General features: G+C 38.1%; 1 protein-coding gene across 1 annotated transcript; it reads right to left on the bottom strand.

Annotated features, from left to right (window-relative positions):
• Nucleotides 1-319: 319 nt before the first annotated feature.
• LOC131996020 (integumentary mucin C.1-like) lies at nucleotides 320-7,212 on the bottom strand. The gene is made up of 3 exons (XM_059365435.1): nucleotides 7,206-7,212; nucleotides 588-950; nucleotides 320-528 (listed from the first exon to the last, which is right to left on the bottom strand). The coding sequence occupies exons 1-3, from the start codon at nucleotides 7,210-7,212 to the stop codon at nucleotides 320-322; spliced, it is 579 nt and encodes a 192-aa protein (XP_059221418.1).
• Nucleotides 7,213-14,406: the final 7,194 nt, after the last annotated feature.

Below are 14,406 nucleotides of genomic sequence, written 5' to 3'. Positions count from 1 at the left end.
ATTTTCTGAAAACTTGCGCTGCGGAGTCTATCTAGAAAATATAGTAGAAATTGGTTTAGATTCAGATTTTGCTCCTATATATATTTATTGGTTAATATAGGCTCAAAAGGGAAGTTTTCTAAAATAAGAGCAATGCTTTACAAGTTATCCCATACTATAGAATTAAATGAAATAGGTATTTTTCATTTCTTTTGAATTATAGCAAAGAATACTTTAATATGTGTGTTATTGATAATGCACAAAAACATTGAACAACTTTTCTGTTAGTGACGTTAGTCGTCATGCACATGGTATTCGAGTTAAGTAAAAAATGTTAAATTCAAATTGAAATGATAAAGCGAAGAGTCAAGACAATAGCAATGGCGACAATAGGTGATTTCGATGTGGCAGCACTAGGCAAAGCATTGCACAATGGCTCTGAGCATATTTCACAAGCGATAACGGATGCATTTGTCGGTAATGCAACATCACTACATAATGGTTTATTCTTTTTGGTACAGCCTGTTTTGAACTCATAATAGTTTCCATCTATTGAAGAAAAAGAATTATAGGTACTAAATATAAGAAATCCATTTCATTCAATTTACCTCCGTATATCACAATGAAACAGTCATACATTTCTTCGATACTGGGTGTTACAGTAGTTGTAGGTGGAGTTGCGGCTGTAGTTGTAGGTGTAGTTTTAGGTGTAGTTGTAGGTGTAGTTGTAGGTGTAGTTGTAAGTGTAGTAGTTGTACTAGTCCCGGTTGTCATTGGTGTATTTGTTATTTCCGTTACACTGCTGGATGTAGATGTCGTCCTGGTAGAAGGTTTTGTAATCATAAGCTCCGAACGCATCGCCTTAACTGTCATTTGCGGCAACTCATCGTAGCAGTTAACGATTTCCACGTTATCATTGCTGAGGCAACCATCACCGTTGCATTTAAAACATTGCATTAAATTTTCCGAAACTGTTAATAACAAAAAAAAAAAAAAAAAATAACACGTTATTTAATTTCATTACACAAAAACAAACAAGTGAAATCGTGCTCAGTTCGGCCGGACCGAATGTTGAAAACCCACCGCAATGGTTCTGCTAAAAATGTATACAAAATAAATTTAGTTAAAGGGCATAATTTTACCAAACTTCTGTCAAGCCACCAAAAATTAAAGCTTCATGAAACCGAACAAGAATGATCGAGAGATTGCATTGTGTGGGAGCTATATCAAGTTATAGACCGATCAAGAACGTATTTGGCACAGTTGAAGGAAGTCGTAATATTGGGTTGCCCAAAAAGTAATTGCGGATTTTTCATATAGTCGGCGTTGACAAATTTGTTCACAGCTTGTGAGTCTGTAATTGCATTCTTTCTTCTGTCAGTTATCAGCTGGTAAATTAAGCTTGCTTTAGAAAAAAAGTGTAAAAAAGGTATATTTGATTAAAGTTCATTCTAAGTTTTATTAAAAATGCATTTCCATTCTTTTAAAAAATGCGCAATCCTTTTTGGACAACCCAATAGAACAACGCATGCCAAATTTACGCCAAATCGGACACAAATTTTAGCTTTTAAGGACTCAATAAGTCAAATCGTGAGATCAGTTTAAATGAGTGCTATATCAGGTTAAAGACCATACTTAACACAACTATTGGAAATCATTAGAGAACACTTTATGCCAAATTTCAGAAAAATCGGCCAAAAAAAGTGGCTTTTAGGGGCTTAAAGAGTCAAATCGGAAGATCGGTTTATACTTTACTTTACTTTAATTGGCTATGACAGAATATTTGTTCCACTAGCCGAACGTAGAAAACCGTTCCAAGCGCCTCGATCTTCTGCGCTCATTCTTAAATCTCTGACACCAAGTTTCAAGGTCTCTCCCACCACTTGATCTTTCCATTGGTTTGCGTGTACCACCGTGTTTGCCTTCAAAAGACTTCTTTGCGGGAGCTTCTTCATCCATTCTGACAACATGACCTAGTCAAGGCAGCCGTTGTATTTTGATGCGTGAAACTATGCTATCGTCGCCATACAGCTCATATAGCTCGTGGTTCATACGTTGTCTATATTGTTGTACTATATCCATTAACGCAAGCCGGTTCATATATTTTACGAAGAATCTTTCTTTCAAATTCTCCAAGCACTGCCTCATCTGCTTTCACAAGTACCCATGCTTGAGAACCATATAACAACACGGGTACAATAGTATCAGTGTTTTGTATAGTGTAATCTTCGTCTATCGAGAGGTGGCCTTGTTTCAAAACAGCTTACTTAGTCCAAAGTAGCATCTGTTTGCCAGCATTATTCTTCGCTTAATCTCAAAACTGGTGTCATTCGTTTCGGTAACGGCGGTGCCGAGGTAGATAAAGTAACCGACTATCTCAAAGTTGTGGTTCCCAACTTTCTCAATTTTATTTAACTGCTCAGTTGTGCAAAGCTTTTTGGGAGTTGCAACCATCCATTTCGTCTTATCTCCATTTACTGCCAGACCCATTTTCACTGACTCTCTTTCGATGCTTTCAAAAGCTGCAATTACTACTTCCGGTGACCGACCTATGATATCGATGTCATCGGCATAGTCGAGTAGCATGTGTTCTCTTGTGATTAGTGTGCCATATATATTCACATCTGCATCTCGTATAATCTTCTCCCATTTGAACCTTACTTGGCACAGTTGTTGGAAGTCGTAACGGAGCACAGCATGCACAATTTCAGCAAAATCGGACACAAATTGTGGCTTGTAAGGGCTCAAGAAGTCAAATCGCCAGATCGGTTTATATAGGATCTATATCAGGTTATCAACCGATTTGAACCTTACTTGGCACTGTTGTTGTAAGTCGTAACGGAGCACGGCATGCAAATTTTCAGCCAAATCGGTCACAAATTGCGGCTTGTAGCTTGATTTGGACCGTACTTAGCACAGTTGTTGGAAGTCATAACAGAGCACAGTAGTTAAAAGTCATAGAAAAACAGTACATGCTTAATTTCAGTCAAATCGGACAAAAATTGAGGCATGTAAGGAACCAACAAGTCACATTGGGAGATCGGTTTACATAAGAGCTATATCAGTTTGTAGACCGATTTAGACCCTAGAGTTGTTGGAAGTCATAATACAATACCAAATGCAAAATTTTAGCCAAATCGGTTAAAAATTGCGGCTTCCAGGAGCTCAAAAATCAAATCGGGAGATCGGTTTATACGGGAGCTATATCCAAATCTGAATCAATATGGCCCATTTGCAATCTCTTACGACATACATCAATAATTAGTATCTGTGCAAAATTTCAAGCGGCCAACTTTACGCGTTCGATCGCTATCGTGATTTTGACAGACGGACGGAAGGACATGGCTAGATCGAATCAAAATGTAGAAAATTTATACTTTATGGGGTCTCAGATCAATATTTCGAGGTGTTACAAACGGAATGACTAGATTAATATACCCCTATCCTATGGTGGTGGGCAAGATATATTTATTTACAGGTAGTGGATGTTGCCCAACATCAATATATTGAGTACACTATCTGTCAAAATCAGTGATTAGTGAAACTCTGATTTTGTGTATGTATAACTGGACCAGTTATAGACCAGTTTAGGCTGTATTTGGTACGCATCTTGAAGGTCATGCGAGAAGTCGTTGTACAAAAATTTCAGCCAAATCGGATAATAATTACGCCCTCTTGTGGCTGAAGAAGTCAAGACTCAAGATCGGTTTATATGGCAGCTATATCAGGTTGTGAACCGATTTAAACCATACATAGCACAGTTGTTGAAAATCATAACAAAATACCTCTTGCAAAATTTTAGCCAAACCGGATGAGAATTGCGCCCTCTAGTGGCTCAGGAAGTCAAGATCCAAGATAGGTTTATATGGCAGTTATATAAGGTTATAAATCGATTTTAACAACACCCCGCACAGTTGTTGAGAATCATAACGAAACGCCTCATGCAAAGTTTTATCAAAACGGATGAGAATTGCGCCCTCCAGTGGCTCAAGCAGTCAAGATCCAAGATCGATTTATATGGCAGCTATATCCAAATCTGGACCGATCAACGCCGTATTGAATAGGGCCCTAACGCTTTCCACTTACCCAAGTTTTAGCGAAATCGGACAATAAATGGGACTCAAACCTTAAAGCGAGAAATCGGTCTATTTGGCAGCTATATCCAAATTTGAACCGATCTGAGAAAAATTAAACAAAAATGTCGAGGGGCCTAATGTAAAAAACTGTCCCAAAGTTCAGCGAAATCGGATAATAATTGCGCCTTTTATGGCCTAAGACCCTAAATCGGCAGACCGGTCTATATGACAGCTATATCTAAATATAGTCCGATTTGAGCCATATATGGGGAGGATGTCGGGAGGCTTAAAACAGATTGATGTTTCAAGTATCAGCGAAATCGGGTAATAAATAAAGCTTTTATGGGCTTCAGACCCTAAAATCGGCAGATCGGTCTAAATTTCAGTTCAATATCTCAATTTCGGGTAGACTGTATAGTGATTGCAACAGACGGGCAGACACACGGCCATGGTTAAATTGCCTTAGAATTTTACGACGATCCAAAATATATACACTTTGTAAGGTCGGAAATGGATATTTCGATGTATTGCAAACTGAATATATCCCCTATCCTATGGTGGTGAGTATAAAAATGTTCTCAAATTTTTATCCCACCACAAGATGAGTGTATACTAATCTAGTCATTCCGTTTGCAACACCTCGAAATACTAGAACCGCATAAAGTATATATATTCTTGATCGTCTGAAAAATTCTAATTCGAACTAGCCATGTCCGTCCGTCCGTCCGGCTGTCGAAATCACGATAGCGATCGAACGCGTAAAGCTAGCTAACAGCTTGAACTTTTGCAAATTTACTTTGTCGTTGGAGATTGCAAATGGGCCAGCTTACTGCTTGAACTAGCTAACTGCTTTAACTTTTGCAAATGTACTTTGTCGTTGGAGATTGCAAATGGGTCATATCGGTTCAGATTTGGATATAGCTCCCATATAAACCGATCTCCCAATTTGACTTCTTGAGCCACTGGAAGTCAAAATTTTCATTCTGTTATGACTTCGAACAACTGTGCTAGGAACGGTTTAAATAGGTCAAGAACATGATATACCTCCCAACAAATGTGTTAAGTACGGTCCAAATTGGTCCATAACCTGATATAGCTCCCGAACTCCCGATTTGAATTCTTGAGCCCCTGGAAGCCACAATTTTTGTCTGATTTGGCTGAAATTTTGCACATAGTGTTCTGTTATGACTTCCAAAAGCTGTGTTAAGTACGTTCCAAATCGATCTATAACCAGTTATAACTCCATATTTTAGCAGAATCCATGGAGTTGGGTTCCCAAGATTCGGCCCGGCCAAGTTTAGCACGCTTCTACTTGTTTGTGTTTTCTTTGTTAGGTCGGCTACTTTTGGAGACAGTCCTGATTTTTCTGCAATTAATTTTCTTTGGTTCTGTTTTCAATTGATCATCTAATGCATTGTTTGGAATTTTTCGAGAAATTTTGTCAACATGACATTAAAAAATAAATTCCGTATGTTCGACTTATAGCCAGATTTGTTCTTTCTAAACTGTACTTAATGTAATGGAAAGTGGTCGGAACTTATCTGATTATTAGCATAAGAGTCAACAATCGATATATTTTATATTAACTTTCTCAGGTACATGGCTAAATTTCAAATTCATTGATTCCTCACATTATTTGTGAAAAGTTGAGCTATTGGGTTGCCCAAAAAGTAATTGCGGATTTTTTAAAAGAAAGTAAATGCATTTTTAATAAAACTTAGAATAAACTTTAATCAAATATACTTTTTTTACACTTTTTTTCTAAAGCAAGCTGAAAGTAACAGCTGATAACTGACAGAAGAAAGAATGCAATTACAGAGTCACAAGCTGTGAAAAAATTTGTCATCGCCGACTATATGAAAAATCCGCAATTACATTTTGGGCAACAATATATGATCGTGACATTGAATATCGTTAGAATGGAAGATTTTTTTAAAAAAACCTATCTGGCTTGGTTAGGGCCTCCATGTGTAATAAAGTGTTCTTCGGCCTCTGCCTTTCCTGCTACAGTTAGTGGCTTGTCCATTACTGGTATATGTTGCGAGAACTTAGGTTGCCAATAACATTAACCGCTGTTCAAACTTTAATCGGACTGCACTCACCGATTTGAGACAGCAGATGAAACGTTCCTTAATGGAATGTTCATGGGAAATTTAGTAGCATTTAGAGACATTAAAATTAAGTTTTTGTTTATTTGGCAATCTATCATCCAATGTATTGTTCAATGAAATAGTTTATGCTTTAATCCGTTTCTTGTTAGATCTTTCTCGTAAAAAAAGGAACTATCAAATATTCATTATTTAGATAGAGTACCACTTGAATTAGTCAACTATCATAGAATTCAATTAGACGCAACTGGAAAATCCAAATACACAAAATTTATATTTTGTACAAAGAATCAAGGATTTCAAATTGTAGCTATCAAAACCGTTGGATTCAGGTTTAATATATATGCACATATTGTTTTTATTGATATTCTTCACGGTTGGACTATGTAAACCCTTATAACCATATGTCCACACCCATATATCACTTGTTTGATTTTACCAAAGGACTCTCTTTAAAGGACATTTTTTCAAGGATTTACCTTCGCAATTAATAAAACTAATCACAAATAGTATTATTCCATAAAATTGCACTGATTTGGTAAAATATCGACACATCCTGTTACCCTCGTTCTTTTCCGATTAGTTAAAGCTGTATGTTAATGGCTTCAACAACAATTTGGTATTGACTTCTAAATTAAGTTTTGAGATTTATTTATGAAGTATCGCCGGAACATGGATGCCATAGCATTTGATATGATAAAAGTAACGACACGATTAATCCATTAGACAATGCTTGTAGATTAAATTGTAGAACCTTATTATGAAACATTGTTATATATTATATGCATTTAGTCTATTTTAAATAAAGGGTGATTTTTTAGCTATTATCTTTTTGGCAACACTGGTTTTAATCAGCTCACGCACGTTTCGAGTTTCGTTTCACTCTCAAACATCTTCAGTTTGGTCCATAATTTAACCGTGAATCGTAGTCCTTGCAGGTCTCCAGAGTCAAGGATATTAATGAGGATAGGGCGATTCTACGTGAATGTCAGTTCGGTTTCCAACCTGGCCTTGGAACTTCACATGCTCTTGCGGCCTTTACCGGCCATGTCGTTGGCGGCTTCGACAGAAGATGGGGTTCGGTTGCGGTTGGAATGGAAGGCGTTGGGTGCCGTGTGGCACAACGGTCTCCTCTATAAGCTCCTGTCTTTTGGGTGTTTAGGATGAAATTCGGTGAGGAGACATCACCTCATCTCCTCAGCATCCGGTTACCGCAAGGCTCCATTCGGGGACAGGTGTTGTACAACATTTTCGTCTGTGACATTCCTGCACCCCCCGAGGGGTGCTTGCTGTTAACGGATTGTGGATTCAGGCCCTAGGGCCAGCACGGTCACAGCGCTGTTCAACTCCCACCTTGAGTCGCTGCACTGTTACTTTCGAAATTTGGGTTTGAGATTGAATTGTGTGTGGCGGTTGTTTTTTGCGGCAAGTTCAGGCATGTTGTCTTCCCCGAACTTCAGGCGTTATATCCCGGTGCTCCGTGTTTGGAGGCCAGCTGATATGTGTATGGGAATCCATTAGATATCTTGGTGTCGTTTTCCATGGTCGCTTCGATTTCTGTCGACACATTGATTTTATTCTTTGCAAGGCCAAGTCTACTTATTTTGGGTACCATTGACTCCTTCGTATGAGAAGTGGTCTTCCTACCGAAGTGGGGATCCTCATATACCAACAGGCAATCAGGCCCATAGTTTAGGTTAGATTAGGTTTAAGTGGCAGTCAATGATACAAACTATATGGCACATAAAGAATTTCAAGTGACAAAATTAAGTAATACTTCTCTAATAAATATTAAAAAAAAATTATATAACTTAAAAATTTACTACGAAATTGCTCCTCTTTTGTTATTTATGACTTCTCTTAATCTTTTCGGCATCCTTAAAGTAAGCTTCTTTAAAGTATTTGTTGGAATTGCCCTGCATTTATTTTGCATTTTTTTCCAAAATGTTTGAAGATTTGATCTGGATTCCATCCAGATTTTATCATCTAGGATAACCCAAAGATGCTCTATGGGTTTAGATCAGGGCTTTGAGCAAGCCGTAGGAGAGGTTTTTTCTTAACAAAGGCACCTTTTAAACCCCTTTCATTAGGTCTTCTTTGGAAGTCGAAATATTTAATTCTAGCCTCTCTTTTATATCTCTGGCTGTCGTAAAAGAGTTTCTCGTCGAAATTTAAAACAGTGAGTTATTGTAAATCTCAAGATATCCGATTCAATTGTGGTTCAGGTCAGATTATATTTAGATATAGCTGCCATATAAACCTATCCGCCGATTAAGGATCTGTAGCCCATAAAAGCTGCTTTAATTTTTCGATTTCGCTGAAATTTGAAACAGTGAGTTGTTTTAAGCCTCCCGATAGCTGCCATATATACCGATCTGCCTCCCGCAATCTGACCCATTGGTATGCAATCGTCGGAGGTTATTAGGGGAATTGTGTCCGAGCCGAAAATTCTTTGAGCGATAAGAAGTTTCCACTGCTTTAAGTCGCCAGGCCCTGATGATGTATCACCGGTTGAATTACAAGCTGTGTCTGAGAGACTGGTTCCTTGGCTCAGGGAGATATACTCAGCTTGTATCAGCATGTAATATATAACTGAGAGATGTAGGGACACAAAGGTCATTTTCATTCCGAAAGCAAGAAAATCTTTGTCCTATTAGTCTGTCATCCTTTATGCTGAAGACTCTTAAAAGTTTGATAGAAACTTATCTTAGGGCTAAGATCCCTGGAGATCCCCTGTCGCAGCAGCAGCATGCATATAGTAAAGGCAAGTCCACTGAAACAGCCCTTCACAATCTAGTCGGCTACATAGAGGATTCTCTCGCTATCAAGGAATATACAGTGGTAGCATTTCTTGACATTGAAGCTGCTTTCAATAATGTAAAACCGACGTCAATAATGAACAAGTTGGAAAGAAAATTTATTGATAACTTACTTACTAAAAGATGCATTACGACAGACTTGGTATCTGTGAATCTATAAAGATGGGTCAGCAGAGGAACAACTCAAGGAGGTGTACTGTCTCCTCTTCTTTGGAATATACCCGTTAACAATATATTATTGTCTCTGGAAGAAAAGGGTGTCAGTGTTAGCGTATGCTGATGACGTGACAATTGCGGTTAGGGGATAGTTTCCCAATACTCTAAGAGATATACTTCAGGAAGCTCTACGTACAACTGCGAAGTGGGCTACCGAAAGTGGTCTAGGCATAAATCGGTGTATGACAGAAGTAGTTCTTTTCAACAAGAGATACATTTTGCCTACATTGGCACCTGTCTCCTTGAAAGGAGAGAATGTTCCATTTACAGAAAGCTCCAAATAACTGGGAGTTTTGCTGGACACGAAATTGAACTTCAAAGCCAACATTTTGGAAAGGGCAAGAAAGGCCACTCTTGCGATATACAACTGCAAGAGAGCCATTGGCAAAATATGGAAGCTTAGATCACGCGTCATGCATTGGGTATATACTGCAGTTATCAGACCTATAATGCTATATGGTGTTGTGGTCTGGTGGATGGCGCCTCAAAAGTCCACCTATTGCTCAATGCTCAACTGATCCAAAGGATGGCTTGTTTGTGCATCACAGTTGTAATGAGGACAACACCATCTGATGCACTGAATTTAATGGTACATCTATTGCCTCTGGACATTGTTGCTAGACAAATTGTTGCGACCACTGCCGGGAGGTTACGGGAGCTTCCTCATTGGTCATATGGTGGCTACGGACACTGTGTTATTCTTGATACAATATCCGATGTTCCAGGCAGTGTGGATTACATCCTACCTGAGCCGCTTTTTGATAAAAACGTAATGTACCATTATTCCTGATAGAACCGATGGAACCACGGTATCCCTGGTAACAGAAGTTACATAGACTTCTCTACGGTTGGCTCCAAACTACAATAGACGACCAGGTGGGCTTTGAGGTGTACTCTAAAGATCTAGAACTGGTCATATCGAAAAGGTTACCCGACCACTACAGTGTGTATCAAGCAGAGATCCTTGCAATTAAGAAAGTGGTGGGATGGCTAAGATATAATGTCATAACTGACGATTGGCATAAATATCTTCCCAGACAGCCAGGCAGCCATTAAATCCTGGAGAATGTATTTCTGAACACAAAAACCGTCCTCGACTGTAGCAGATCTCTCAACGAGATGGCTGAACAGTTCAAAATTCACCTGTTCTGGATGCCGGCCACAAACATATCCTAGGGAATTGTAAAGCGGATGAGCTTGCGAGACTAGGAACTACCCTACACATTCCAGGGATACTGGAATCTGTGGGCATGTCTCTAGCGACATGTAAGCTAAGTTTTCAGGACCAGGTCCGAAGGACAACTAATGATAGATGGTCACAAAAAGGGGGCTCTGAGCATTCGTTATCTAGACTTGCTGTCACTGACAAGAACAGACGTCTCAGTCATTGTGTCCGTCAAGAAAGGTTACTGTCTAACAGAAAACAAGTGTACAACGGCTTCTCTCATGACTTTCAACATACGTGTTCGCTATGGCCTGAATCGATCAATAGCTTGATACAGCTCCCATATAATCCGATCTCCCGATTTTGCTTTCTTGCAATTCTTAACTGAATGGACTGAAATATTACACAATGACTTCTACAATGATCAGGATTCAATTAGTTTGTGATTTGAATTGGACTATAACTTGTTTCGTTTTTTTTTTGTCGGGCTATATTGTCTGATGGAGTATTTCTTAAATAAAACAAATCTTCAACCTGACCAAATAGCCCGTCAATAAAATATAAAAAATTAAATTAGAAATAGTTCATCAAATTCATTCAGGTTTTTATTGGATTACTAAATCCCTCTTAAAAACCCGTGGATCACCTTTCGGCTGATAAATTGATTCCTTCCATTATAATATTTTGAATAAAAACGTTAATGAACATTGTTGATTATCTTATCCTTTATTTGCTATGCATAAAGATAATAAAGAGCGACGGCAACATTTTGATTGATTATATTCCCATGACCATAGATTATTAGAACAGCGCCATTGAGGAGAACATTTTGGAAAATTGATTACCCATATCTAATCATAATTCGGGATGACAAAATGTGTATTCCTATACGAATGCACTATGATGATATTAGAATTAAAGTGGTTTTGTTGTTACTTGGTGGAATGAGTTTATTGAAGGGGAAATACAAAATTCAAATGTGAAGATGACATACATATATGTATATTATTGTTATTATTTACCCACCACGACATGTGGGGGCTGGTTCATTTTTTTACATTGGAAGTACCACTCTGCAGCTCAATAGTGTACATAAATATATAATCGATTTTATTGACATTCAAATTGGATCTCGACGGAAGATCAAAGCTATTTTCTTCCGATTTTATGCATATTCATTTATATCCATATTTCGTATCGACCCAGTAAACCAATAGTTACGAAATCTGTACGAACTTCGGATGATTCTTCCGACTTCGGATCCGAAATCTTTACGAAAGTTATATGGGGTGGTTGACATGATTTCGGAACGAATCATTGAAGTTTTGAAAAGAATTCGGAACGAATTCGTTCCGGTTTCCGAACAAAATCTGAAAAAAAAACCTTGGGAAATTCGGAAACGCTAATTTCTTGCCGAAACTTCGTACAGAATTCTGAACAATTTCGAAAGTAACTCCTTAAAGAAATCAGATGTTCCTTCCGAAATTTCGTAAAGAGTTCTGAACGATGTCGGAAGTAATTACGTATAGAAATCAGATGATCGATCCGAAACTTCGTGAAGATTTTGAACGATTTCGGAAGTAATTTCATATAGAAATCGGATGTTCCTTCCGAAGATTCATAAAGAATTCTGAACGATGTCGGGAGCAATTGCATAATGAAATCGGATGTTCCTTTCGAAACTTCGAAAAGAATTGTGAACGATTTCGGAAGCAATTTGGTATTGAAATCGGATGATCCTTCCAAAACTTCGTAGAGAATTCTGAACGATTTCGGAAGTAATTTCGTAATGAAATGGGATGTTTCTTCCAAAACTTCGTAAAGAATTCTGAACGATTTCGGAAGTAATTTCGTAATGAAATCGGATGTTCCTTCCGAAACTTCGTAAAGAATTCTGAATGATTTCGGAAGTAATTTCGTATAGAAATCGGGTGTTCCTTCCGAAACATCGTAAACAATTCAAAATGATTTCGGAAGTAATTTCGTATTGAAATCGGATGTTCCTTCCAAAACTTTGTAAAGAATTCTGATCAATTTCGGAAGTATTTTCGTATAGAAATCCGGTGTTCCTTCCGAAACTTCGTAAACAATTCAAAATGATTTCGGAAGTAATTTCGTATAGAAATCGGATGGTCCTTCCAAAACTTCGTAGAGAATTCTGAACGATTTCGGAAGTAATTTCGTAAAGAAATTGGATGTTTCTTCCGAAACTTCGTAAAGAGTTCTGAATGATTTCGGAAGTAATTTCGTATTGAAATCGGATGTTCCTTTTAAAAACTTCGTAAAGAATTGTGACCGATTTCGGTAGCAATTTAGTATTGAAATCGGATGTTCCTTCCAAAACTTCGTAGAATTCTGAACGATTTCGGAAGGAATTTCGTATTGAAATCGGATGTTTCTTCTGAAACTTCCCAAAGAATTCTAAACAATTTCGGAAGTATTTTCGTATTGAAATCGGACGTACCATCCGAAACCTTTACAAGTTTTCAGGAATAGGCTCAAAATGGACTCCAAAGATCCAACAGCTGCGATGGTGATATTGGACCGTAGCATGTAGTCCGCCCTTCCTATAGGTCTGGGTGCCTTGGCACCTGTAGTCGAGAGTAATGCTTCAAGCTCCGATGTTACTACAGAAGAAGGTCGACTATTTGGCGCCCCATCTAACCACTATTTTCACAGCGTGCTTAGGACTTGCATATACTCCGAAAGTCTGGTTGACGCAAGCCACAGGTGGCATTTTATCACGACACCTATGGATAATCACCGTAAATGACCTATTACGGATGCAGACTGTGGAGTGATTTGAACCAGTCTACTACGAATATATGTTATAATACTTCTTAGGGGTAAGGATCAGTGTTGCCACTCAAGAAAACTATTTCCTACCAAAATTTAAGAAAAATTCTAACAAAGCCGACTAAAACCTACCAAATGTCTTAAAGCCAAAAATGGGTGTATATTTTTTAGAGAGTACTTCCTAGAGTTAGCCATTTTGGATTGGAAAAGCCAAAATGAGTCCATAAATGTGCATTTACTACACATTTTCGGCATAACAGTTTACTGCATCGACCCCTCAACATATGAGGATGAATCACAACTGACCGTATTTGTATGTAGCTAAAATATAGCCCTATTATCAGTTTGAAGGCATTGAACTCACAAAAGCCACATTTCTTACCCAGAATTTACGAAATTCGGAAGACATATTTGAAACTCGTACCAGTTACAGTTAGTCGCAGAGTTCCTAGGTCTGGACACTCAATAGTTCGTAGGCATTGAACTCACAAAAGTCACATTTCTTACCCAGAATTTACTAAATTCGAAAGACATCCTTTGACACTCTTACCAGTTACAGTTAGTTGCAGAGTTCCTGGATCTAGACATTCAACAGAATCTAGCAGACGAAAGATAGAACACAACAAACAACTACAACAAGAATAACCGTGAGAACCGGTTTGTGCTATGTCAGGTTTTATACCGATTTAAACCATACTTGAAGCAGTTGTTGGAAGTCATACCAAAACAGCATATGCAAAATTTCAACCATATTGGATAAGAATTGTGCCTTTTAGAAACCCAAGAAGCCTAATCAGGAGTTTGGTTTATATGGAGGCTATATCAGGATATGGACCGATTCAGACCTTAGTTGACACAGTTGTTTGAATTGAAAATAAAACACTTCATGCAAGATTTCGGCCAAATCGGGTAAGATCCAAGATCGGGAGCTATATCAGTTTATTGACCGATTTAAACCATTCTAAGCACAGTCGTTGAGAGTCATAACAAAACACGCCATGCCAAATTTCAGTCAAATCGGATAGAAATTGCACCCTCTAGAGGCTCAAGAAGTCTACTCGGGAGATCGGTTTATATGGTGGCTATATCAGTTTATAGACTGATGTACACCATACTTGACACAGTTGTTGAGAGTCATAACAAAACACGCCATGCTAAATTTCAGCAAAATCGGATAGAAATTGCGACCTCTAGAAGCTGAAGACGTCAAGACCCAAGATCGGTTTATATGACAGCTATATCAAAAC

The sequence above is a fragment of the Stomoxys calcitrans genome, chromosome 3 (assembly GCF_963082655.1).
Source record: "Stomoxys calcitrans chromosome 3, idStoCalc2.1, whole genome shotgun sequence".
Classification (NCBI taxonomy): Eukaryota; Metazoa; Arthropoda; class Insecta; order Diptera; family Muscidae; genus Stomoxys; species Stomoxys calcitrans.
This window is presented reverse-complemented; position numbering and strand designations above follow the sequence as displayed.